Genomic DNA, 27,199 nt, shown 5'->3' on the forward strand with positions numbered 1-27,199 from the left:
CCTTGGAGCCTGCAGACGGTCCCATCACTGCAAATGGCAAAAAGTGTTGGGCTGTGCTGGGCTCGTTAGAAGATGCAATGTAATTTTGCAGTGTACCAAACTTAGGTTTGCACCTGGAATACGCAAGCTTTGGAATTTGAATTGACTGGACTTTGAAAGGTCGCCTACTACTCCAGCAGCCCAAATTGGCCCTCTGAAAAGTATTGTTTTACCCTCTTTGTATAGATTCTGCTCACCAGGACACCATGAAGCAGTACCTGCTGTTGGTTGAAAGTGGTCTTGTAACTTGTTGGGGGTTGTCTGTTTGTTTGCTTGTTTGGAAGGTGATTGACATGACCGGCCGGGAGCAGAAAGTCTATTACAGCTACAGCCAGATCAGCCAGAAGCACAACATCCCTGACGACAACCCCCAGCTGCCTCCACCGCTGGGCAAGGACTCCAAGGCGCAGGCCTTCAGTCTGCCTGAACTGGAGCACAACCTGCAGCTCCTCATTGACCTGACGGAGCAGGAGATCATCCAGAATGACCGGCAGCTGCAGTACGAGAGGGACATGGTGGTCAACCTGACCCATGAGATCGACAAGATGGCGGAGGTCCTGGAGCGGGAGGAGGCAGACACGCGCAACCTCAGCGAGGTCCTGGAGCTGGTGGAGGAGTGTGAGAGGCGGATGCAGCCCAACTGCAAGGACCCCCTGACCCTGCCTGAGTGTGCCAGGATCTTTGAGACCCTCCAGGACAAATACTACGAAGAGTACCGGATGTCCGACCGCGTGGACCTGGCTGTGGCCATTGTCTTCCCTCTCGTCAAGGACTACTTCAAAAACTGGGACCCTCTGAAGGTGGGTGGGTTCAGAGACCAGGAGCAGCAAAACGGCCATGCCAATTGGGTGGCCAAACACCCACATTTGCTTCTCCAAGCTCAGCTTCCCAAACCCCAATTGTCCTTCTGCCTATAAAGGGTTTCTTAATTACTTTTTTTCTTGCTCTCCCTCCAATGAGTTTAGCAGGGGAGTGCAAACATTTTATTCTTTTTATCCTCACAACCAGTGGCGGAGGAAGGGGTGTGTGGTGGGTGCGGGCCACCCCGGGTGGGGTGGGGGGGACAAAATGACAAAAATACGAGTGTGTGTGTGTGTGTGTGTGTGTGTGTGTGTGTGTGTGTGTATATATATATATATATATATATATATATAATAAATAAATTAAAATAGGGCTCACTAAAGCTTTTACTTCAGTCAACAAATGTAAAGAAATGGGGCTGACACTGGGTGCCACACTGCAGGGGCCGGCATTGCTACGGGGCCTGCAGCGTGCCTGAGCCACGTGTGTTTCCTGGGAGTGAGGTGGTGGCTTGAGCGCCTGTAGGCTTGGTGCTGCCTGAAATGGCAGCGTGAGGCTTGCGCCTGCCCACTGCCTCTCCCTCAGCCTCCCTACAGCTGAAGGGGAGGCTGTGGAGAGGCTCCACGCAGCATGCCCTGCTCCCATGGGTGGCTCACCCCGCCCCCAGCTGCAGGATGCACGCGCCGCACCGGGCCCCTCTGCCGCTGCTCACAACAGCCCTGTGGGGTAGGCCAGGCTGAGAGAGAGTGACTGGCGCATGGTCACCCTGTGAACTTTGTAGGTGCATCTCCCTAGCCAAGAGTCCTGCACTCTGGCCATTGCACCCCAAAAGCGTCCAGGGTGAGGAAGAACACCTTACCAAATAGAAAGCCTTCCAAATAAACCCAATACGCCATGCCAGCCTTGGGGAAAGAGCTGTCCTCTTTCTCCAAATAGGAGCTCCCTTTTTTTCGTTTGATTCTCAATTGCCTTGTACACCTAACACACTGCCTCTCCTCTCCTCTCCAGGATCACATGTATGGCACTGATATCCTAGCCAAGTGGAAGAGCTTGCTGGAAAATGACCAGTTGCTGTCGCACGGTGGGCAGGACCTTGCCTCGGATGCTTTTCACAGGTGAACATAGCGTCTGTGCAGGTTTGGCAGGGAAGTTTCTCTCCAAGGGAGGAGCAGCCCTGTGCTGGTCAAACAGGCCTGGCTAATCCAATTCCTTCCTTAATGCTGCGGGGAGGATTTTCTTAATAATAATTATATATTGCACTTATTAGTTGCTTTTTTATAGATACAAAAGTAACTGAAAGTGCTTTATAAAAAAAGGGAGCACATAAATTTAAGCCAACACGCATTCATAATTATAAAAAGGCATTGAAGCAGGCCACATATATCAAAACCCTCCAAATCAAAGGCTGAAGGCCTGATGGAAAAAAAGTGTTTTTGCCTGGCACTTAAAAATACTGTAGATACAGGCAACTCCCACTATGTTGTCCAGTGCCAAACCTGGAAGTGACCCAAAAATGTCATAAAAGATGTCACTAACAGGGCAGGGTGGAGGGCTGCGGCGGCGGAACAGGGTGTTTCAATTACAGTTTCATGCAAGCACACAACCCCCATGCAACTGGGGAGACAATTCCATAAATGGGGAGCTACCACTGAGAATGGCACCCTTCATGCCTCCCTCAGAGGGAACACATGGAGAAGGGCCTCGGATGACTAACCCAGGCTCCAAGTTGGTTCATGCGGGGGGGGGGGGGAGGTGGTGCTTGAGTTATTGGGGTCCTGAGCCATGAAAGGTTTCATAGGTCAAAGCCAGCACCTTGAATTGAGCCCAGAAGTGAATTGCAAGCCAGTTGTGCCAGAAGTGGTATTATGTGGTTCAGACTACCCCTGCATTGGTCAATAAAATTTTATTTCTCAATTTTTCAAATTTTATAAGCATCAGTTAAAAAGAAAAGCAAAACAATAAACTTATCCCCTTGGACTTCCCTTCCCCCCCTTTTGTGGACCCTTATATTATAGTTTCTCCCCCTGCATCTCCTTAATAATTCCAATTTTTACTAAATCTTTACTGCGCTGGTCAATAGGCTGGCTGTTGACTTCTGCACCAGCTGCAGTTTCCAAATTGTCTTCAAAGGCAGCTCCACACATCATGCATTGCAGCAATCTAACCTGAAGGTGACCATAGCATAGGCAACAACCTGCTTCATCCCTGACGTCAGCCTTGCAGGCTGGGTCTGATGGGAGCTGGGAGTCCAGCAAAAGCTTTGGAGCAGCCCATGCACCTCCTTTCTCTGGCTATATTGTAGTAACACGTAGGCTTGAAATGCAAAAGCTGATGACATGGAAAAGCATTTTGCTGCCTATATACCCTTGAGTCCATCAAACTTGCTCAGGCATATGTACCTCACGAGAGAGAGATTTCAGACTTGCCCTAAGCCCAAGAGAGAAGCTGGGAAAGGAGGTTTTGAAGACACAGTCGCTGCATTTGCATTGCCCCCCAGAAGGAAATCTCTTAAAGCACCCCTAGTTCCTACTGAAGAAGCAAAGCGTGGTTTGGATCTGCCCCTGGCCCCGCTTAATTGAGATTTTTAATCCTTCAGGTTGATGTGGGAGACTTGGATGCCGTACGTGCGGAACGTGGTAGCACAGTGGCAGCCCCGGAACTGCATCCCGATGGTGGACTTCCTTGACAGCTGGGGGCACATCATTCCTGTTTGGATACTAGACAACATTCTGGACCAGCTGATCTGCCCCAAGTTGCAGAAAGAGGTAGATGAGGGGCTCTTGGGGCTCCTCTCAGGCACACTGGGCGTTGAAGTTTCAGCAGGGCTTGTTGCGTGGGGCAGGAGGCTTAACCAGAAAGCCCTTGTTGCAAAGGCAGCGTGGTGTAGAGGTTAGAGCAGGGGTCAGCAACCTTTTTCAGCCATGGGCTGTCCCTCAGACCATGTGGTGGGCCGGACTATATTTTTTTTTTGGGGGGGGGGAATATGAACAAGTTCCTTTTAAAAAAAATAATGATATTTATTAGTTTTCCAACAAATTGAACACAACGTTACAAAAAACTACAGAAGAAAAAACATACAATAATACAATACAGTACAAAAAAGAAAAAAGAGAAAGAAAAAAACTGCAAAACATTAACATACAACTAACAAAACACAACAAAAACCATTTAAAACACAATCCAGCTTCAATATCTTATCTTTCTTTCACTAATTTCCTCGACCTCCTCACACCTCCCTTTTCGTATTCCACTTCTATTGATTGTTTCAGCAATTCCTTTCCATCTTCCTCTGTTTTCTATCCTGTAATTGTCTTAACACATTCTAGCCTTATTTTTCCTTTAATGCTCTAATAATCTATTTATACTTAATTCCTTATAACATTTCTACTAAAGCCATATAGCTTCATTCCAACATCTTTCTAACTTTCTTTAATTTTACAGTATTTCTGTAAATAGTCTTTAAACCTTTTCCAATATTCTTCCACCGACTCTTCTCCCTGGTCTCGGATTCTGCCAGTCATTTCCGCCAATTCCATGTAGTCCATCAACTTCATCTGCCATTCTTCCCTGGTGGGTAAATCTTGTGTCTTCCAATATTTCGCGATGAGTATTGTTGCTGCTGTTGTTGCATACATAAAAAAAAGTTCTGTCCTTCTTTAACACCAATTGGCCGACCATGCCCAGGAGAAAGGCCTCTGGTTTCTTAAGGAAGGTCTATTTAAATACTTTTTTCATTTCATTATAAATCATCTCCCAGAATGCCTTAATCCTTGGGCACGGCCACCAAAGGTGAAAGAACGTACCTTCAGTCTCATTACATTTCCAGCATTTATTATCGGGCAGATGATAAATTTTTTGAAGCTTAATGTACCACCTATAAATCATTTTCATTAAGTTTTCTCTTAAGGCATTACATGCCGTAAATTTCATACCTGTGGTCCATAACCTTTCCCAGTCAGCCATCATTATGTTATGTCCAACATCTTGTGCCCATTTAATCATAGCTGATTTCACCGTTTCTTCCTGAGTGTTCCATTTCAACAGCAAGTTATACATTCTTGACAAATTCTTAGTTTTTGAATCTAACAATTCTGTTTCCAATTTTGATTTTTCCACCTGGAACCCAACTTTTTTGTCCAATTTGTATGCCTCCATTATTTGATAATAATGGAGCCAATCTCGCACTTTGTTTTTCAATTTTTCAAAGCTCTGCAATTTTATTCTCTCTCCATCTTGTTCCAGAATTTCCCAATATTTCGGCCATTTGGCCTCCATATTGAGTTTTTTCTGTGCCTTCGCTTCCATTGGTGACAACCATCTTGGGGTTTTCCCCCCTAACAAATCCTTATATCTTATCCAAACATTAAACAATGCTTTTCTAACAATATGATTTTTAAATGCTTTATGAGCTTTTACTTTATCATACCACAAGTATGCATGCCATCCAAATATATTGTTAAAACCTTCTAAATCCAACACTTCTATTTTCAAGAAGTAGCCATTCTCTCAGCCAACAAAAGGCAGCTGATTCATGATAAAGTTTAAGGTCTGGCAGGGCAGATCCACTGTCAGGACTGGTTGTTGTCCTCTTCAGATCACCACACAAACGCTTCTTGTTCTTTTATAAAACCTTTTATTGCGTATTAACAAAACATTCTTACAAACGGTTCTTAACTATTCTTCCTCAGAGTCACTTCTTTCAGATACCTTCTGAGCTCTGCTTCTCCATGACCAGCTACTCTCAAAATGGCGAAGGCGCCCTTCCCTTCGTTTTCCTGCTCTTTTTTCTAACCTCCTGGCTAGAGCTGGCTTGTATCTCCCCTCCTCCAAATCTGAGCTAGAACTGAACCCTTGCCTATCCTAGGAACAGCCGGTCCCTCCCTGTTGTTCCTCTTGCTCTCTTCTCTTCAATTCACTGCTCTCCTTCCCCCCTTGGTGAATGCTTTCTCCCTCTGAGAAACTGGAAACATCTAACTCTTCCCTGACATCACCCCCTCCCCTAAGCCCCCCTTCCTCCTCCTCGCTCTCCTCTGTTTCTGAAGGACCGAACCCTATGAACTCCTCTTCCTTGCTATCTTCTCTTCAAAAATTTCTTGAAGATGCCAGTTATGGGGTTTTGGCTTGTGGGGATATTTTCTGAAATTCTCTCTGCAATTCTGGAACGTTAATTTTTTTCTGCTGGTTCCCATGAGTTCTCAGACTCATCTAACCCTTTCCATGCAACCAAATACTGTAATTTCCTCCTACGTATTCTCGAGTCTAATATCTCTTCCACTTCGGTCTCCTCTTCCCCCATCATGGTGGGGAAAGGAGGTGGTTCCCTTGAAATTTGATACTTATGCGCTGGTACAGACACTGACAGTAAAGATCTATGAAATACAGGGTGTATTCTCATATTTTCAGGCAAATGAAGCTTGAAAGCGACTGGGTTAATTTGAGCCTTTACTTGGAAAGGTCCCAATCTCCTTGGTTCTAGCTTTTTACACCTCCCTCGTATTGGTAGTCCCTTGGTAGACAGCCATACCCAGCTACCTACTTGGATTTCTTCCCCAACTCACCGGTGCCTGTCTGCAGCTTTCTTGTAAGCCTCTTTAGCTTCTTCCAAATCCTCCTTCAGTATCTCATGAATGCACCTCAACTGCTGCCGGTACTGCTAACTGCTCCTCTTGACCTGGGAACGCCCTTGGGTGTAAGCCATAGTTTGCCACAAATGGGGCTCTGCCCGTAGACACATGCATTGCATTATTATACGCAAACTCTGCTAGACTCAACTTCTCTAACCACCTGCTCTGCTGATAACCAGCATAACACCTCAGATATTGTTGTAGTGTTGCATTCATTCTTTCAGCTTCCCCATTGGTTTGCGGGTGTCTTGCCGACGTGAGGCTTAGCTCCACATCTAGTAACTGCATTAACCTCCTCCAAAATTGTGATGTAAATTGGGCCCCTCTATCTGAAATGATTTGTGATGGCATACCATGCAACCTAAAAATGTTATCTAAAAACATCTTTGCAGTTTCCTGTGCGGTCGGAATTTTGGTACATGGTATGAAATGTGCCATCTTGGTTAGCATGTCAACCACCACAAAGATCACTGTTTGCCTATGCGATGACGGTAGATCCGTTATAAAATCCATAGACACCACATCCCAAGGCCTTCCCGGCGTGGGCATAGGTTGCAACAACCCTGCGGGAGCTGCTCTGGGTGCCTTGGCTCGTTGACATACTTCACAACCTCTTACATATTGTGTTACTTCCTCCCTCAACTTTGGCCACCAGAACTGCCGTGTGATCTGATACAGGGTCTTTTCTCTACCAAAATGTCCTGCAGTCGGGTTATCATGATGTTGCCTCAACACTTTACCTCTTAATTCACCTGCAGGTACATACAGCACCCCTCTCCTGTACAACAATCCATCTTTTTCTTTGAAAGCTTCCTCTTCCCCTCTACCGTTTCTCAGTTCCTCCATTTTCTTTTGTGCAAACTCATCTGTTCCTGTCAATCGCTGGAATTCCCTGCCGTCCACTACTACGGCTGCACACCCCCACTGATCCGATCTCAGCATTTCTCGCAACTTGGGAGGTGCTTCCCCTTCCATATACTCAGGTTTGCGCGATAGCGCGTCTGCACGAACGTTTTGATGCCCAGGTATGTACTCAATCCTAAAATTGAACCCAGCAAAAAACTCCGCCCACCTAATTTGCCTTTGGTTTAGCTGTCTAGCAGTTCTCCAATACTCTAAATTCTTATGATCTGTTTGTACCACCACCTGATGTGACGCCCCTTCCAAAAAATGTCTCCACACTTTAAAGGCAGCATGCACAGCTAAAAGTTCCTTATCAAATATGGTGTAGTTTTGTTCTGATTGATTTAATTTTCTAGAGTAGAATGCACAGGGTCTCCAGTCCCCTTCCTTGTCCTGTTGCAGCAGAATGGCCCCGATAGCCCTATCAGAGGCATCAGTTTCTACCTTTATGCGCTTACTTGGATCTAGGTGCATAAGATATTTTTCTGAAGCAAACACCGCCTTTAATTTATCAAAGGCCTTCTGTGCTTCCTCAGACCATCCGAATGGCCCCTTGCCTCTTAGACAATCAGTCAGTGGCGTTGTGATTTTGGAGTAATAATAATAATAATAATAAATTTTATTTATATCCCGCCCTCCCCAGCCAAAGCTGGGCTCAGGGCGGCTAACAACAATCAAATAATCAAACAGTAAAATAGTTACACAATCTAAAAATATTTCATTATAAAAATTAATTAAATCAAATTGAAGGCAACCAATTAAGCAAAATTCTGTGCAGGTTGCCAGAGGAGGGAGTCAGGCTGCGCCCTGACCAAAGGCCTGGCGGAACAACTCTGTCTTGCAGGCCCTGCGGAATGATGTCAGGTCCCACAGGGCCCTAGTCTCTTGTGACAGAGCATTCCACCAGATTGGAGCCGCAGCCGAGAAGGCCCTGGCTCTAGTTGAGGCCAGCCTAACCTCTCTGAGGCCTGGGACCTTGAGGGTGTTATTATTTGCAGACTGTAGGTTTCTCTGTGGGGCATACCAGGAGAGGCGGTCCCGTAGGTACGAGGGTCCTAGGCCGTATAGGGCTTTAAAGGTTAAAACCAGCACCTTAAACCTGATCCTGTACTCCACCGGGAGCCAGTGCAGCTGGTATAGTACCGGGTGAATGTGATCTCGCAGCGAAGACCCCATAAGGAGTCTTGCCGCGGCATTCTGCACCCACTGGAGTTTCTGGGTCAGTCTCAAGGGCAGCTCCACGTAGAGCGAGTTACAATAATCCAGTCTGGAGGTGACCGTCGCATGGATCACAGTGGCTAGGTCAGGGCGAGAGAGATAAGGGGCCAACTGCTTAGCTTGGCGGAGATGAAAAAATGCGGCCTTTGTTATAGCTGTAATCTGCGCCTCCATAGAGAGGGAGGTATCGAAGATTACACCCAAACTCTTAATGGACGGTGCTGGCACTAATTGCACCCCCGCAAGAGATGGGAGTTGCCCCCTCGATCCCATATCGTCCCGCCCCAGCCAGAGGACCTCTGTCTTCGAAGGAGTAATTACCTATGAATTTACGATAGAAATTAGCAAATCCTAAAAACCTCTGTAGATCTTTCTTAGTTTTAGGTGCCTCCCATTCCACCACTGCCTGAACTTTACTGGGGTCCATGTGCACCCCTTTGTGGGAAATGCAATATCCCAGGAACTCCACCTTTTGTGTGTGGAATTTACACTTCTCTAACTTCACATATAACCTGTTGGTCCTCAATCTCTCTAACACCTGTGTGACATGTTTTACGTGTTCCTCCATACTTTCACTATATATTAAGAGGTCACCTAAATAAGAGACACAGAACTGATCCAGTATACCTGCTAAGACGTGATTGATGAAGGTTTGAAATACCCCTGAGCCATTTTGCAAGCCAAAAGGCATTACCAAGAATTCAAATGCACCATACTTAGTACTAAAACTGGTTTTCCACTCATCCCCTTCTCTGACCCTTATCAGATTATATGCTCCTTGTAGATCAAGCTTGGTAAAGACTTTGGCTGACCTTACTCTTTCTAAGAGGTCATCAATACGTGGCAGTGGGCACACGCGAGGCTTCATTTGGCTGTTAAGGATTCTGAAGTCACATACTAATCTCGGTGCCCCTTCCTCCCCTTTCTTTTTGACAAAAAAGACAGGAGCACCCCCCGAGGCCATGGACTCTCTAATAAAACCTCTCTGCAAATTCTTTTGCAGGAACTCCCTCAATGCTGCAGATTCTACTTCCGACATGGCATATATCTTGCTTGGTGGCAACTGTGCTCCAGGGACCAGATCTATCTTGCAATCATAGGGCCTATGTGGTGGAAGTTTATCCACTTCTTTTTCACAAAAAACTTCCCGATAAGCAATATATTGTGACGGAATCTCACTTTCATTCCCCATCAACTTCCCTTCCACCTCTGTTCCCATTACTTCCACTGAAATTTTTCCCTTTCCCCCCAAACAATGTGTCATACAATATATCGAACAAAAAACCAAAGACCTTTGATGCCAGGCAATCACCGGATTGTGACGATTGAGCCAACTCATGCCCAGCACCATCGGGTGCCCAGCTAGTTTGGTCACATGAAATGCCCTGGTCTCTGAGTGATGGTCCATATCCATTCTCATTGGTGGAGTCTCGTAAGTCACTTCTCCTGACAGTAGCGGTCTGCCGTCAATTGTTTTCACTCGCAGTGGGAAACTCAAAGATAACAAAGTGATTTTCTGTTCCTGTACCAATTTCTGGTCTATGAAATCTGCTGACGCTCCTGAGTCTAACAACGCCTCTACCTGGACGCTGTGTCCATTGGGTAGTTGTAGTTGCACCTTCACCGTTATTCCTGGAATAGGTGGTTCCGCGTGAGAGCCTTCTATTGCTTCTCCACCCGGCTGCAAGCTCCCATTTCCAGCCGGGGACATTCGTTTCCCTGATGCAGTTCCTTTGGGCAATTCTTCTCTCATGTCTGCTCCAGATAGAGACTCCCATCCTTTACGATTGTGACATTGTCATGCTAGATGCCCTGGTTTTCCACAGACAAAGCAACGCCTTGTGTCTCTTCCTTTCCCTGCATTTCCTCTTACCATGGAAGAGGTAGTAACTGGGAGGGGTCTGGCTGCTCCTAATTCCATGGGCTCTGGCCGCTCTCGTCCTGGCACGTTGCCCGCTCTGCTCTCTGTACTTTCGATAATATTCTTTTCCCGCCACCATGGTCGCCATTGTTCCTTCTTTTCACTAGCCCTCCGTTCCACGCGTAGGCTCAATTGCGGGCACGTTCGGACCAGAGAGTCCAAGGAACTGGGTTCTGGCATTTGGGCCAATTGGTCTAAAATCTCATTATTCAGTCCTTCCCTAAAAAGGGCTGCAACTGTTGGGGAATTCAGATCCCATTTTAATTTCTGCACCAGCAAACTAAAGTTGGACCAATAAACTCCCACAGTGTCCTTTCCTTGTCTCATTCTCAACAGCTGCTTAGCTGTGGTTATTTCATGCGCAGGGTCTAAGAAAATCGTGTCTAGATACTGCAGAAAAATTTGTAAATTTCCTAGGGCGGCATCCCTCCGAGATATTAGGGGTATAACACAGTCCTTAGCCCTCCCTTCCAAGAAATTAATCATATAAGCAACCTTCTCTTGCTCAGATTGAAATTCTTTATCCTTTATCTCAATTATGTAAGAAATTTCTGTCTTGAAAGCCATGTATTCAGAGCTTTCTCCCTTGAAGGTACGCGGACGTACAGTAAATGTTTTACTCACTCTGTCTCCACACATCGCTTGCAGCATGGTTCTATGTTCTCCCAGTGCTGCCGATAGTATATCGACTTGACTTTTCAACTGTAAGTTCTGTTGCCACAAGTCCTGTAACGTTAGCTGGAGTGCTGGGGTTTCTCCTTGCCCAACTGGCGCCACAGCTCCCTCCATCTTGGCTTCTCCTTCTTTACTTATAGTGAAGAGGCACAGAGCAGAAGGTCTTCTGTCAGGACTGGTCGTTGTCCTCTTCAGATCACCACACAAACGCTTCTTGTTCTTTTATAAAACCTTTTATTGCGTATTAACAAAACATTCTTACAAACGGTTCTTAACTATTCTTCCTCAGAGTCACTTCTTTCAGATACCTTCTGAGCTCTGCTTCTCCATGACCAGCCACTCTCAAAATGGCCAAGGCGCCCTTCCCTTCGTTTTCCTGCTCTTTTTTCTAACCTCCTGGCTACAGTTGGCTTGGATCTCCCCTCCTCCTAATCTGAGCTAGAACTGAAGCCTTGCCTTTCCTGGGAACAGCCGGTCCCTCCCTCTTGTTCCTCTTGCTCTCTTCTATTAGATTCACTGCTCTCCTTCCCCCTTGGGGAATGCTTTCTCCCTCTGAGAAACTGGAAACTTCTAACTCTTCCCTGACATCCACCTCTTTCTTTCTTTTTTTAATATGATATTTATTAAAGTTTCAAAGAAAAGATTACATAAATAAGAAGAGAAAAATAAAAAAGAAATAAACAAAATAAAAATAAAAATACAAAATACAGAAAAAAGATAATAAACATTTAAAAAACACATCAATCTTTCCGTACCTTACATTTCATTTCCTTGCTTCCCTGACCTCCTCACACCTCCCTTTTTTGTATTCCAGTTCTATTAATTAATTCAGCAATTCCTTTCTCTCTTTGTTTTTATCTTAATTCTTTAACTTAATAAATTATGACTTTGGATTTTCACCTGTTAACAATCCATTTTTACATACACCTTAATAACATTGCTGCTAAAACTACTTAACTTCATTCAGACATCATTCTAACATTCATTAATTTTGCAATATTTCTGTAGATAGCTGTCATAGCTGCTTCTAGATCCTAGCTCACAGAGGATCACGCTAGCCAGCGGTCACTTTGTAAAAGTCTTTATTGAGTTACAGTTTCCATTCTCAAGCGGCTGCGTGCAGCTCTACGTCTTAAGGGTTAGACCGGCGAAGCTCCGTCTGAGTCTCCGCCCCCTGTACACCAGCTAAGTACCCTAGCCTTACTCCACCTTTTCCGCCTGACCGTTCTTCTCTGGGTCCCTCTGCCCCCCGTGGTCTCTTCCTTTCGGGACGCTTCTGACGCTGACCCCCCGGACCCTTCTGTCTCCTTGCGTCGGGCTTTAGGACCTGGCTCCCTTTCCGGGCTGCTTACTGCGCCACCTTCCTGTGTATTTGAACTTGGCGCGCGCGCCCAACCTTCCACTTTCCGCCTGACCGTTTCCTCGCTCCCCGATGGAGGTGTGGCCACTCCTGACTCATGCCCTCCCTCCTGCTGCGAGCTGCCAGAGCTCGGTACCTGGCGCCCTTCCTCTCCACTGCGTTCTGCTGGTGATGCTGGCCCCGATTTCCAACTGCTGCTCTCTGAGCCCCCTCTGTACCCTTCTTCCTGGGGTGTCCCCCTAAGCTCCCCCCTTGCCCTGGCCACTGGCGCTCCTTCCTGTGAATCTTCTGATTCACTGGAAAGACTCGGAGATCTCGGGTCGTCGTCATCACTCATCTTTTCTTCTGCCTCCTCCCCCTCGCTCTCTGTTTCCTCCCTTGCCCTCGCCTCTGCTCCTGAACCCCTGACAATAGTCTTTAAATTTCTTCCAATCTTCTTCCACCGACTCTTCTCCCTGGTCTCGGATTCTGCCAGTCATTTCCGCCAGTTCCATGTAGTCCATCACCTTCATCTGCCATTCTTCCAGGGTGGGTAGATCTTGCGTCTTCCAATACTTTGCAATAAGTATTCTTGCTGCTGTTGTAGCATACATAAAAAAGTTCTGTCCTTCTTTGGCACCAATTGGCCGACCATGTCCAGGAGAAAGGCCTCTGGTTTCTTCAGGAAGGTATATTTATATACCTTTTTCATTTCATTATAATCTCCCAGAAAGCCTTAATCCTTGGGCATGTCCACCAAAGGTGAAAGAATGTACCTTCAGTTTCTTTACATTTCCAACATTTATTATCGGGCAAATGATAGACTTTTGCAAGCTTGACTGGTGTCATGTACCACCTTCATAATATTCTCTCTTAGGGCATTACATGCCGTAAACTTCATATCTGTGGTCCATAACTGTTCCCAGTCAGCCATCATTATGTTATGTCCAACATCTTGTGCCCATTTAATCACAACAGATTTCACCATTTCATCCTGAGTGTTCAATTTCAACAGCAAGTTACACATCTTTGACAAAATCTTAGTTTTGGGTTCTAGCAGTTTTGTTTCTAATTTTGATTTTTCCACCTGGAAGCCAATTTTCTTGTCCAAATTGTATGCCTCCATTATCTGATAATAATGAAGCCAGTCTCACACTTTTATTTTTTAGTTTCTCAAAACTCTGCAGTTTCAGTCTATCTCCCTCTTGTTCCAGAATTTCCCAATATTTCGGCCATTTGGCCTCCATATTGAGCTTTTTCTGAGCTTTCACTTCCATCGGTGACAGCCACCTTGGGGTTTTGTTTTCCAATAGATCCTTATATCTTATCCAGACATTAAACAATGCTTTCCTGACAATATGATTTTTAAATGCTTTGTGTGCTTTGACCTTATCATACCACAAATATGCATGCCATCCAAATACATTATTAAAACCTACTAAATCCAAAATGTCTGTGTTTTCAAGAAGCAGCCATTCTTTCAGCCAGCAAAATGCGGCTGATTCATAATAAAGTTTAAGGTCTGGCAGGGCAAATCCACCTCTTTCCTTTGCGTCCGTTAGTATTTAAAATTTTATTCTAGGCTTCTTGCCCTGCCTAGAGATATCTCTCTGCCACGTCTTGAAGCAATCCATTTTGTCCAAAATTTGCAATGTTTGAAACAGAAACAACATTCTAGGCAATACATTCATTTTTATCGCAGCAATACGGCCTAGCAGTGAAAGCTTCAAATTTGACCAAATTTCTAAATCTTTTTTCACTTCAGCCCAACATTTTTCGTAATTGTCTTTGAACAGATTCCCATTTTTTGCTGTCATGTAAATCCACCTCTTTCTTTAGCATCCGTTAGTATCTTAAATTTTATTCGAGGCTTCTTGCCCTGCCAAACAAATCTAGAAATATCCTTCTGCCACTTTTTGAAACAATCCATCTTATCCAAAATTTGCAATGTTTAGAACAAAAATAACAGCCTTGGCAGCACATTCATTTTTATCACAGCAATTCGGCCTAACAATGATAACTTCAGATTTGTCCATACTTCTAATTCTTTTTTCACTTCAGTCCAACATTTTTCATAATTATCCTTGAATAAGTTCACATTTTTAGCAGTCATGTTAACCCCTAAGTATTTCACTTTTTAAACCAATGTTAGTCCTGTCTCCTCCTGAAACTTCTCTCTCTCATTCATAGTTAAATTTTTCTCTAAAACCTTTGTTTTCATCTTATTCAACTTAAAGCCTGCAACCTGTCCAAATTCTTGAATCAGTTCCAATACCCGTTTAGTACTAGGTTCTGGCTCCTGTAAAGTCAATACTAAATCATCAGCAAATGCTTTCAATTTAGATTGTTTAGCTCCCACCTGAATACCTTTAACCTCTTGGTCCTTTCTAATCATATTTAGCAAAACCTCTAGGACCGATATAAAAAGCAATGGAGAAATTGGGCAGCCTTGTCGTGTCCCTTTCTCAATCTTAAACTCTTCTGTCACTACATTGTTTACAATTAATTTTGCCTTTTGTTCAGAATAAATTGCACCTATACCATTTTCAAAACCTTGGCCTACCCCCATCCCCTGTAGATTCTTCTTCATAAAACTCCAAGAAATGTTGTCAAAGGCTTTCTCTGCATCCACAAATATCAAAACTGCCTTAGTATTGATATTCACTTGTAATTTTTCTAGAATATTAATTATATTCCTCGTATTGTCAGACAAATGTCTGCCCGGGAGAAAGCCCGCTTGGTCTTTATGAATTTCTTCTGCTAACACCTTTATTAATCTTTTAGCCAAAATATCTGCAAAAATTTTATAATCCACATTAAGCAGCGATATAGGGCGGTAGTTCTTGAGCTGTGTCTTTTCAGTCTCTGTTTTTTGTATACGTGTGATATAGGCTTCCTTCCACGACTCTGGTGCCTGTCTTCCTTCCAATATTTCATTGCAAACTTCCTTCAATGGTTGTATTAACCATTCTTTCAAAGATCTGTAATATCTTGAAGTCAAACCATCTGGTCCTGGAGATTTGCCTAATTGCATGTTTTGGATGGCCTCCTCCACCTCCTGATCCGATATCTTATAGTTCAACATTAACTGTTTTTCCTGAGAGATTTTACGTAGTCCATTCATTTTTTAAAATCGATCAATATCCATTTCTTTTTGCTTCTCCTGTGTATAAAGTTGTTTGAAATATCTCTGAAAACACTTCCTGATCTCCACTGGGTTCTGTATATTCTTTCCTTCCACTTCCAAGTTCGTAATAGTGTTGAGTTTTTGTCTTTTTTTCATCTGCCAAGCCAACAGTTTTCCACACTTATTTGCCGATTCAAATGTCTTTTGCCTCATCTGTTTGATCTTCCATTCTATTTCCTGATTCATCAGCTTCATATATTGTGTTTGGTATAGCTTTATTTCTTTCAGGATCTCCTGTGACTTTGGTTTTGCTCTCAATTTTTTCTCTCCTTCCTTTATTTTCCCCAGGATTTTATCCTTTTTTTCATTCTGAATTTTCTTCTTAATTACATTCTGTTGTATTAGGAATCCTCTCATAATTGCCTTGCTTGCGTCCCAAATTACTCTTTTTTCCACTGTAGTATTCATATTTATCTCAAAATAATCTCTTAGAGTTTTTTGGGCCTTCTTGGTCACCTCTTCATTCCTAAACAAAGTATCATTCATCCTCCATCTAAAGGAACCAATTGACGTCAATTTCATTTCCATCTTCACAGCATTATGGTCAGAGCAAGTTCTAGGGCAAATCTCCGTTTTACAGATCTTCGGGACCAGTCCCCTGGTTACCCAAATTTGGTCAATTCTTGTCCAAGTCATTTTAGCCTCAGAGAAGAAAGTTCCCTCTCTTCCCAGAGGATTCTTCGTTCTCCAAATGTCAACTAAGTCCATATTTTCAGTCATGTCAAAAAAGGTTTTTGGTAGTCTACCATCTTTGGTGACTGCCTGTCTCTGTGCCTTGTCCATATTTGTAGACGCCACTCCATTCATGTCTCCCATCCAAATCATATTGTAGTCCATATAGTCCATCAAAGTCCCATGTAACTTCTTAAAGAACTCCGATTTTCCTTCATTTGGTGCATAAATACCTACAATCAAAAATTTCTCTCCTTGTAATTGAATTTCAATTGCAACAAATCTTCCTTGATCATCTTTAAATATAAATTTTGGTGATAGGCTCTCCTTTGCATAGAGGACCACTCCTCTTTTTTTTACTTTGTCCGATGAAATAAATTCTTGGCCTAATCTTTTATTGCTCAATATCTTCCTATGTAGCCTTATCACGTGTGTTTCTTGTAAACAAATAAAAGTCCAAATGCTCGTTTTTCAATAAATGAAATACTCTCCGCCTTTTTTCGGGGGAGTTCAGTCCATTAACATTCCAGCTCAAGACCTGCAGCACCATCATGTGGTTACTTCGGAACCCCCCCAACTGCTCCCAATGCTTGTTCCTCTTCTGTTGGTAGTGATGATGGCACGTTCACTGGGAGGTCCAATCCAAAGGATAATGTTGATATATCCAATGTTCCCCTGTTTGGTGATCTTCTGTCTGATGCTCTTTGCTCTGGTCCTCTATCTGGTGATCTTCTATTCTATTCTGTTAGCTCTTTTCCAATTCCCTTCTGCAGATCTTCTACATATTTGGTCAGAAACTTTACTTTCTCTTCTACTGATCTTATTTTTATTTTCCTTCCTTTGAAGCTGAAGTTAAATGAGGGAGGAAAGAACTACATATGCCACCTTGAGCTCCTTGGAGAAAAAGGTGGGATAGAAAAGCAGTAAGTTAATGCCTCTGGGTGTCCCATAAGGCTTACTGCTGCTCTTGCTTCAAGGTGGAAAGCTGGAATCCCCTGACGGACACGGTCCCCATCCACTCGTGGATCCACCCCTGGCTGCCCTTAATGCATACCCGGCTCGAACCACTCTACTCGCCCATCCGCAACAAGCTGTCCAATGCCCTCCAGAAATGGCATCCCAGCGACTCTTCGGCCAAGCTGATCCTGCAGCCCTGGAAGGAGGTCTTCACCCCGGGGTCCTGGGAGGCCTTCATGATCAAGAACATTGTGCCCAAGCTGGGTGAGTCGGTCCCCCCAGAGCTGCCTTTGCAGCAGACCAGGAGGCGGGCGACTGGGGTTGGAGGCCTTGCGGGAAGCAGCCTTCTTCTAAAACAGACCACAGGTCCATTTAGCTCCGCATTGCCTGGCTCTCCGGGATTTCTGGCAAGGCACCTTCCCTGTCCTGCATGGAGACAGTGACACGGGTTGAACCTGGACCTTCTTGCATGCAGAATGGGTGCCCTGCCTCTCAAGAAACCCTTCTGGGGTTAAGGAAGCAGGACTGTCCCACAGAAGCACATGCAAGAGGGGCAGAGACCAAAGCGTGGGCATGCAGAATTTGCACGTGCCTTAAACTCACTTGAATTCTTGCTGATCCAATGATTTGGGTTTGTTTGTTTGGTAGGTAGGTAGGGTGTCAGTTTGAGGCAGGGTGGATAGTGGGGTAAGGCAGGTAGGAGCCTCCGGAGCTCATTTTGGCTCTGGAACACTTTTCCTATTGGCTTGCTGTCTTGCTGAGTTGCAAATTCAGGGAGGGGAGGGGTATTACTCAGAAGGGTGAACCCTCCCCACCCTCTCACTATATATAAGGGTCTGGTGACTTCTGTTTCAGTGTATCTGAAGAAGCGTGCATTCACACGAAAGCTCATACCAATAACAAACTTAGTTGGTTTCTAAGGTGCTACTGGAAGGAATTTTTAAAATTTGTTTCTGTTGCTGAGTTATGTGAAACTGATATGGGGTAGGAAGTACAGGGTTGATGCTTTGCAGCTGCCAGCTATACTCCATCCCAGTCTCCCTATTTGGGCTGCTCTTGGGGGCAGAAAATGTTTGGGGTTGGAGTCAGTGCAATGTTTTCTCCAGTGTAGGAATCTAGGGCAGCCACCTCCAATCTGGCACTTCCCATTGTCCTCAGTCACTACGATTGTACAGTAGTGGGGCAGATTGAAAGTGCTTGGCTGGGGAAGGCTAGTCCAGCTGATGATCCGTGGCAGAGCTCAGGGAGAAGTGTATCCAAGTGAGGAAGGAACAGGGAGTTCAGCAGTTGCTCTCTTACAGCTTGAAAGAGCTTTTGGGATCCTCACTAGAGAAAGTTGTTTCTGAAGTGAAGGACATGAGGCAGGAGTTGATCATGCAGGTGAGCTGCGCACAGGTGAGCTGCAAGCAAGCTGCCGGCCAGCCCTGTGGAGCCTCCTTTTATTGACACAAATATGCAAACCCAGGCAGATACATTTTGGGCTGTGACCTTTATACTTCTTCCAGTCCCGAGCTCGTGGTGTGGTACAAAGTTATTTTGGCACCTGTTTCCACCGCGTCATTTTCCCCTTGCACAGTGTATGACGAAGGAGACAAAGGTCTCAGAGACAAAGGTCACAGACAGGACACCACAGACTACTGAGATCACAAAAGGTTAGACAGAAGGCATGATGTTCAGACAGCTGTGGCTTTGTCTGTGAGGGGTAGTGTGCTCCGCACCCCAAGGTCACGCGTGCAGGCAGGCTGAGGCTGCCTGCGGGTGGGGAGTGTGCTCCGGACCCAGCGATCATCCCTACAAAGTTTATCTTGGTTGCAGCTTTGCTGGTTTCCTTGAGGGGAGAACATCAACAATTGGGGGGGTGCACGTGCAAAGAAGTCCCTCTGCTCTCTAGGCTGAGCTGGTTTAAGCTTGCTGTCGTCTCCACATTCCTCCACAGGCTTGTGTCTGAACGAGCTGATGATCAACCCCCACCAGCAGCACATGGACTCCTTCTTCTGGGTGATGGACTGGGAAGGGATGATCTCTGTCTCTAGCCTTGTGGGGATCCTGGAGAAGCACTTCTTCCCCAAGTGGTTGCAGGTGTGTGACTCCAGCAGTGTCCGGCTGGGTTCAGCCACACTTTTCCTTAGGGACATCTGAGGTTGCCACAAACAGCAGTGTTGGGTTTTGTGAACTCACATTCAGTTCAGCTTTTGCTTAAGGGTGGCTCCAGGGAAGAGGCAGTAAGGAATCCTCACTCTGCCCCCGCGGGGTACCCCTGCTGAAATGGACTGGAGCCCTGCAGCTTAGCAGGCTCACCTGATTTATCTGTTTGCCACAAAACTTTTAATATGGCTGTTTTTAGAACAACAACAAAAGTGCAAAGTCCTCTCTCAAAGGCAGATCTTCACCCATGTCTCATACAGAAGGGGGTGCCCCCTCAGCTCTCACCTGGGAGCTTCCCTTTCCTCTCCCAGCCTCCCACCCTGGGAGCTCTTCCTTTCCTTGCCTCTCACACAGGGTCTTTCACCAGCCAGCCATCACCTTCGTGTACATACAGTCCAAAGTAGAGGACCAGAGAGATGCGATAACCAAGATTTACAACTCAGTTATCATTAATCACCACATAATTATCTCTGTCGAGGGACAGTTGACAAGAAACGTCTTGTGTGCCATCTTTCCTCCCTTTCCCTTCCTGCTCATCTGATCTCTCTGGACCTGCTAGGTTTTCTGGCTTCTCTGCTAGCAGGGGTGGATTGGTGTTGCTGGAACTTGTTTTTTTCCTTTTGACCAGTGCCGCCCTTTACAGTTCCATGTGAGCTGCCAGACTTCAGCAGGGGCTTTGCTGGCCCTCTCCTTTTGAAGTTGGGTGGCTTCTGGTTTTCCCTTGAAATACTTGTCCCTGGATCAGAAATGCACCAGACGCTGCTTCCTCGTGAGCCTGTCCCATCCGCAGCCCAAGTAAAGCCTTGAGTCCCTGATCTGTGAGCTCTGCCTTGGGGGGTGGGGTGGGTTGCTTGTGGTCTCCCTGCTGCTGACCCTCCTCCTCCTGCAGGTGTTGTGCTCCTGGCTCAGCAACAACCCCAATTACGAAGAGATCACCAAGTGGTACCTGGGCTGGAAGTCGATGTTCTCCGACCAGGTGCTGGCCCATCCCTCCATCAAGGAAAAATTCAACGAGGCTCTGGACATCATGAACAGAGCGGTCTCTTCCAGTGTCGGTGCGTGAGTGATGGATGCCAACACAAATGTTGCATTGGCTGGGCAGTGAAGTAATTCAAGGATCATCATTGGAAACAGTCGCTCAAAACAACAGTGTCCCTTTTCATATACAGTGGTGCCCGCAAGACGAAATTAATTCGTTCCGCGAGTTTTTTCGTCTTGCGAAGCACGGTGTCGGAAAAGTTTTGGAAAAGCTTCAAAAACCTCAAAAAAGGCTACCACACCGCGTTCTATGAGTTGCTCCTCGAAGTCAAGTCGCAACTGTATTAACGGTGTTAAGAAAAAGGAAACAAACTTGCAAGACGTTTTCGTCTTGCGAAGCAAGCCCATAGGGAAATTCGTCTTGCGAAGCAGCTCAAAAACCGCAAAACCCTTTCGTCTAGCGAGTTTTTCGTCTTGCGAGGCATTCGTCTTGCGGGGCACCACTGTAGAAGGAAAATGGAAGAGACTGAGGCTGCAGAGCCCTGTAGAAGGGCCACGATTTTCACCAGCCTCAAGCGGCCATTGGGGAGGGTGGTAGTCCACATTTGGAGATCACCATTTGGGCTACCCTTGCTTTGCACACTTACTCGTGAGTAAATCCCACTGAATCCAAGGGGTCGTCCTTCTGAAGAAACACACATAGAATTGCACTATGAGCTCCCATGTTTCTTATAGTCCTTTCCAGCTCTCCAGAACAGTTGGTTCTCCTCTTCCTCTTTGCCCCAATTTCAGAAGGTCTGCTATTCCTTACCTCGTCAAAATCAGCACAGTGGGAGAAGAAACAGGGACTGCATAAACTATGGAACTTGCTCCCCCAGGAGGCCCCCAACTTGGATGGCTTTCAAGGAGGATTAGGCAGGTTCATGGAGGAGGAAAGGGCTATCAGAGGCTGCCAGCCAGGATGTCTGTGCTCAGTTTCCCCTGTCAGAGTCAGTGATGCTTCTGAATACCACCGGAGGGAGAGGGCTGCTCTTCTGCTTGCGGGTTCTGCTTGCGGGGTTCCCGCTAGGGCATCTGGTTGGCCACCGAGAACACAGGATGCTGGAGCAGATGGGCCCACTTGGGCCTGATCCAGCTGAGGGCTCCTCTTCTGCTGTTTGTCCCCTCGCTCCCCCTTTCCAGCTCATTGGGCAGCCTTGCAGGCTGTGTGACCCCCCGTGTCCTCTTCCCTTGGGCTCTGGCTGTGTGCTAGGAGGGCCTGTGCAGAGCCCAGGCTGCAAAAATTTGCCAGCTGCCATCTCATCTCTCTCCCTTTGCTCCTCTGCCAGGTGGCTACATGCAGCCTGGGGCCCGCGAGAACATTGCCTACCTCACGCACACAGAGCGCCGGAAGGACTTCCAGTATGAGGCGATGCAGGAGCGCCGGGAGGCTGAGAACATGGCGCAGCGCGGGATCGGCATGGCCGCAGGCTCTGTGCCCATGAATTTCAAGGACCTCATCCAGACCAAGGCGGAGGAGCACAACATCGTCTTCATGCCAGTCATTGGAAAACGGCATGAAGGGAAGCAGCTCTACACTTTTGGCCGCATCGTCATCTACATTGACCGGGGTGTGGTCTTTGTGCAGGGGGAGAAGACCTGGGTCCCCACCTCCCTGCAGAGCCTCATCGACATGGCAAAGTGAGGACAAGGTGCTGGGACTCAGGGGGCACAGCGCTGCCATGCAGGCTGCCTTGCCTCATTCACTGGGGACCGGGAGGTGCAGGAAGGCAGTCCCTGAGCGGGAGCTGCCCCAGTGCGTGTGGGTTGAGGGCTATGCTGAAACACTCCTGCCAGGCTGCAGAAAGACCAGTGCAAACCAAGTGCATCTAATGTTGCGAGGTGTCTAGCCCCCTGTATCTAGGGCTGGGGGCCAAGTACCATAACCACTAAATCTGATTGGAAGCACCTCCACCCTTTGCTCAGCCTTAGTCCACCTGAGCTTCCAATCAGTGCATCTAGAAAATGCTGATGCCCTGAATAAAAATGTCAACTTTTTTTTTTAAGCTTTGTTTTGAGATGCATCAGCTAGAGTGAGACAGGAGTTCCAAGTGTGAGATCACAGCACTGTTGGTGCAGTTTGACCTGGCAGGAGTCAGGGCTTGCTCACAATGTTGAACAGGGGAGGAGGTAACTGGCAATAAGAAATGACCACAAAAGTTCAGTGTGTGTTGCTTTTAATTAAAAACATTATTAGAAATACAAGGTTTGTGGAGAAATTTGGTTTTCTGAGAAGTTGCTGCCTTAATTGTGAAGCAGCAGCAGCTGGGAGTGTGAATGGCTCTCCCCCCCCCCAATGAGGGAGCCCAGTCCTACTGGGCAGCTTGCCTAGCACCACCAGATCTCTGCCCCTTTTCCCATCCCATGAGGGACCTCTCATAGGAGGTACCGGACCAGAGTTGAACAGAGATGGTGGTGATGCTTGGGTTTGCCCCACTGATCCTCCCAAGCTCTGCCGCTCAGTGAACAAGCGAGAGAGAGACAAGGAGAGCTTTGGCATCTTGTGCATGCTGCGCATGCCTCATTTGTCCCATGGAGATGCCATAGAGCAACACACAAATAGTGTGGCTAGTCATCTGCTTTAGGGTGGGGTGTGTGTGTGACATTAACATGAACATGAACTCTTTGCAACACCAGAAGTAACTCAAGCCCCTCTCCAAAGAAGGAAACCCAAACCCAGCCCTGCACCTCCAGTCCATAGCCTCTGGAATTGAATTTCATTTCTTGTTTCTGATGATCTCTGGCTGATCCTCATCTGGGTAAACTGGCTCCTCCTGAAGCTTCCAGATCTCTGGGGGAAGGTCCCTCAGTTTCTCCAGAGGAAAGCAGTGGACAGAGGTGTCGTTAAATATGTCCAAGTATTGAGGGTGAGAAGGAAGGGCTTCTTCATCTGTTGCTATTAAAACCTAGAAATGGTCAAGCACAGCAAAGAGGCAGTTAATGGGGGCGACTTGGCTGCTGTACTGGCCCTTGAGAAAGGAGGAGAGCAACAGGCTCAGATCCACAGCTAGCCACGTGCCACATTTATGAAAGCCCCTGCAGCAGATATTTTGACTCCTCAGAATTCATCCCCTATGGCTGGGGAACCTGTGGTCCTCTGTTGTCATCACCTGACATATCCCTCCAGGATGGGAATTGGAAATCCAGTCTAAGGGGTGACAGGTCCTTAGCTTTTCCATTACCTATCTTAACCACTGATCTCGGTATTTGTGTGGCATGCTTTCAAGTTTTACAGTGCCCAATAAGACTAAAATGGATGTGCAGATTCCAAAGCCAGCTCACATCAAAGGCTACCCAAGCAATCCAGCAGGTTCCGTGTCTGCTGGGTGCAGAGCAGCTCCACTCCTGCGTAAGAGCTCTGCTGCGCCCTGACCCACCAGATGCCTGTTTTCCACTGAGTGGGGCTTGATAGAAGGGCAGCCTCAGTCAGCTTGTTTTATGAGGGAGTTAGCTTGTAAAGAGAGTTGCCTTTGAAGCTGGGTGCTCAGCTCTTGGAACACTTTTATAAGCCCAGCAAAAGCAAAGCTGCTGAGAACACAGCCAAGCGGGAATAAGGGAGAAGAGTTGGTAAGCGTGGATCCCATCCCCCAATTAGGAGCTGACGCATTAAGGGCTTCTGCTGGATGGTGAACAGTCACTGTTATTCAAGCAACAAAGCCATACCTTTGCAATGTAACTGTAGTCCTTTTGGAATATCCTGCTCAGCACCCTAGGAGCAAAGGGCATTAGAAATCATTGGCAGTTGCAACAAAGGCAACACCACGGCCTACTAAGCAGAGGGTGCTGCTAAGCTAAGAACATCCAGAGGGTTTGTGGGTCTGGCCAACAGCTCATCTAATCCAGCATCCTGTTCCCACAGGGACCAGCCACATGTCTATGGGAAACTTGCAAGCCAGTTGAGCATAAGAGTGCTCTCCCTCTTGTGGGGAGAAGCAGCCCTCCCTCCAACTGCGGAGGCAGAGCAAAGCCTTCCCCATTCTGTGTGTGGTTAAATGCCTTCGGAGACTACCATACTTGCAAAAATTCTTAGGAAATCACTGCAAAAAGGAGTTGAATTTTCAAAACCCAGATTTTCCTGGGAAGACAAGTGGAAAATGCCAATTCTGTTCTTGTATAGACACTGGGCAGCAGCAGCAGCCAAGAGGCCCAGCCCTGCCTGCTCTTGGGCTGGGTGATGCAGAAGGGTTCCCTACCTGTCTTCAATGCCCTTGAAGCTGTTCCCTATGATGACCATTTTGGAAAGGGCCTCTATGGACCAGTTGCTCCAGAGCAGGTTGTTATAGAGAGCTTTTCCGCAGTGGACCATGTAGAAGATGGTAGGATTGTGGATGCAGCGTTTTCCCTCCTGGATGCAAGGAAGAGGGGTGTTATCCTGCAAGAACTGCAACCAACCCCCAGCCCACAAGAGCTAAAGGAGTTAAAAAGCTGTGAACTTTGGGTATCAATCATTTTGAGAAAGGCCACAGTCCTCAGCTGTGTGTTTTGATCCCTGGGCACGTTTCTCCCTGAGTTCGTGCTCCTCTCTTCCTGGAGCTCACCTCATTCTCCAGGAGCACCGTGAGCCCAAGATGGGCAAGGACTTTGATTTCCAGCGTGGAAAAGACAGGGTCAAATATGTAACACAGATCTTCAGGGATCTGCAAGGGGAGAGAGGGAATGTTGCCTGTGTGCTTCTGGCGAGCTTTGCTCCCAAGTCTGCCACAGCTGTGACCCTCACCTTCAGCTCCTCAAGCAGCAGCAGGAGGAAGGCCAGCTGGTATCTCGCTTGAACGCAAGAGGAGAAGTTCCCAATGCCATAACACACACACTGCAAGTCCTGGGCTCTGCTGCGGCTGGGCTCCTCCTGCAGCTGGGAGTTGGGCTCAAGAACTGACTCAGCTGGTGGTGTGAGCTGCAGCTTCTCAAAGGCAGAGAGGGCTTTCTCCACGGAAGGTCTGGTTACCCCCTTCCCTGCTGCTGGGTGTTTGGGGAGGGATTTTAAGATGGTTCCTGAGCAATGAAAGAGAGTGCAATATAGACTAATGCCACTTCAGCCATGACTGCATCTTGCCTCCCCACCACCTTCACCCCTGGGTAGATTTGCTTACAAACAGGCACAAATCCAAGGCTGTAGCTACAAAATAAAAATCCAAGGTCTCTCTTGAGATGCAAGACTTACCGAGGCTTGAATCCCAGAATTCTGAGCTCTGCAGTTCTGAACTGTCACAGAAAGGCAGGGAGAAGAGGAAGAAGTTATGTTACAGAAGGTGGGATTTAGGGCTGGAAGGATCTTGTGGGATCAGCAGGCTGGACTAGCAGGACCCTTGGTCTGACCCAGTACGCCTCTTTATGATGGTTTTGAGGATACTAGCAGAGACTTATCAGGATTTACCGTAATCCCAGAACCTGATTTAAATGCAAGTGGATATGTGAAGTAATAAGGGAGCAGCATCCTTGAGCATACACAGAGTTCCCTGTTGGCCAACTGCTGCCAAATTGCCAACCCACGTGTAACTTAGAAGTGTTAAGTTGCTACTGGACAAATATATATATTTCTACTGCAAATTAGAACCGATTACAGACCAGTTCTGCAGCTAGTTTGGACTACAGTTCCCATCAGCTGCAGCTATCACAGCTGTGATGCTGCGGGTGATGGAAAGACAATAATGCTGGCTGAGGATAATGTGAATTGTAGTCCAAAACATCTGAGGGAACCAGCTCCACGAAGACCGACAGACCAAGGCGTCATTTCCAACAGCAGCCAGTCAGATACTTCAAGGAGGCCCCTTCACAGCTATGAGCCTTTGGGAAGCTCAGAAGCAGAGCAGGAATGCGGCACATTTTCCTTGGGATTTGCCCTGCAGCAGCTGGGCATTCAGAGGTAGTCTGCCCTGCCCAGGGGGAACCTCAGGCCCGCCTTGAAGCTGCATGTGGCCGGGGCCGCCCCCTCCCCCGCTAGCGAAAATGCCCCGATTGCCCTCCTGCTGGGCTCTCCGACTCTGGCTGGAGTGCCGTCTCGGAAGTCCCAAGTCACGCCCACTGGCCCCGCCCGCTCCTGGCATGTGGCCCCCGAAAGCTCGCCCACGACGCAGCGCGCCCCCTGCTCCCCCGGAGGCCTCCCGGCGGCCCGCAGCTGCCCCTCGGGGTAGACTGCCCCTGCCCAAGGAGGATCCACGGTCCCGCACCACGCCTCCCGCAGCCGCCGCCTCTGCCTTTCTCCCGCGTCCTCGGGGCTCTCGGCCTCTCCGCCGCCCCGCTCCTCTCTCCGCCGCTGGCGCCGCCGCCGCCTCCTGCTCCCTCCCGGGGCGTCCCAGCCTTCGCCCGCTCGGCAGCGCTCCATGCAAAGCCAGGGGCGAGCGCGATTCCACCAGGAGAGTCCCTCCGCGGCACCCGTCGAGACCATAGAGGAAAGGCGCGTGGCAGACACACCACTTCCGCTACCCTCACCCACTCGGCAGCCGCCATATGCGGGGCAGTAGCGACGCTACGACCGCCACTCCGCAACAAACGGTGCACAATATTGGGCTGGGAGGGCTCAGAGTTGGAGCCCGGGCAGAGGCAGCCCTTGGAGTGTCTCCGAGGGCGCTTCTCTTTGGCCCGTTCATTCCCTTTCTCCTCCGATCCGGTTCGATCGCAAACCGGATGTGTTTATTGCGCATTTCGCCCTAGGCCTCGGTCCGCCCCCTTCTCTGCGCGTCACGTGCGGGTCATGTGACCGTTGA

The 27,199-nt window shown here is 47.3% G+C and overlaps 2 protein-coding genes across 4 annotated transcripts in view; one reads left to right on the plus strand and one right to left on the minus strand.

The window, feature by feature from the left end:
- The window catches only part of TFIP11 (tuftelin interacting protein 11), a 28,492-nt gene extending 5,789 nt beyond the window's left edge, over positions 1-22,703 (plus strand). For both annotated transcript variants that reach the window (XM_082203781.1, XM_082203780.1), the window contains 7 exons: positions 324-839; positions 1,849-1,955; positions 3,437-3,605; positions 17,357-17,600; positions 19,273-19,415; positions 20,371-20,536; positions 21,788-22,703. In XM_082203781.1, coding sequence (XP_082059907.1) covers positions 324-839; positions 1,849-1,955; positions 3,437-3,605; positions 17,357-17,600; positions 19,273-19,415; positions 20,371-20,536; positions 21,788-22,143 — 1,701 coding nt within the window. In that variant the 3' untranslated portion in view covers positions 22,144-22,703. The remainder of the gene's footprint in view (positions 1-323; positions 840-1,848; positions 1,956-3,436; positions 3,606-17,356; positions 17,601-19,272; positions 19,416-20,370; positions 20,537-21,787) is intronic.
- Positions 22,659-27,151, minus strand: SRRD (SRR1 domain containing). Of its 2 annotated transcripts, none has more exons than XM_082203824.1 (7): positions 26,925-27,151; positions 25,657-25,697; positions 25,216-25,487; positions 25,037-25,135; positions 24,692-24,843; positions 24,162-24,207; positions 22,659-23,404 (listed from the first exon to the last, which is right to left on the minus strand). In XM_082203824.1, exons 1-7 carry the CDS (start codon positions 27,134-27,136, stop codon positions 23,216-23,218), a joined length of 1,011 nt encoding a protein of 336 aa, XP_082059950.1. In that variant the 5' UTR covers positions 27,137-27,151; the 3' UTR covers positions 22,659-23,215. The 2 variants fall into 2 exon arrangements, with proteins under 2 accessions (XP_082059950.1, XP_082059949.1); XM_082203823.1 differs by having other exon boundaries at positions 25,657-25,692; positions 26,663-26,957.
- Between the last annotated feature and the right edge of the window lie 48 nt (positions 27,152-27,199).

This window comes from Podarcis vaucheri (assembly GCF_965113315.1).
Source record: "Podarcis vaucheri genome assembly, chromosome: 16".
In the NCBI taxonomy this organism is placed as follows: Eukaryota; Metazoa; Chordata; class Lepidosauria; order Squamata; family Lacertidae; genus Podarcis; species Podarcis vaucheri.

Coding starts and splice junctions, on each gene's coding strand:
- SRRD (XM_082203823.1), bottom strand. CDS start 26,942: ATGGCGGCTGCCGAGTGGGTGAGGGTAGCGGAAGTGGTGTGTCTGCCA. Junction 24,844..25,036: donor CGGTGCTCCTGGAGAATGAG/GTGAGCTCCAGG, acceptor CCTTGCATCCAG/GAGGGAAAACGCTGCATCCA. Junction 23,405..24,161: donor ACTACAGTTACATTGCAAAG/GTATGGCTTTGT, acceptor GACCATTTCTAG/GTTTTAATAGCAACAGATGA.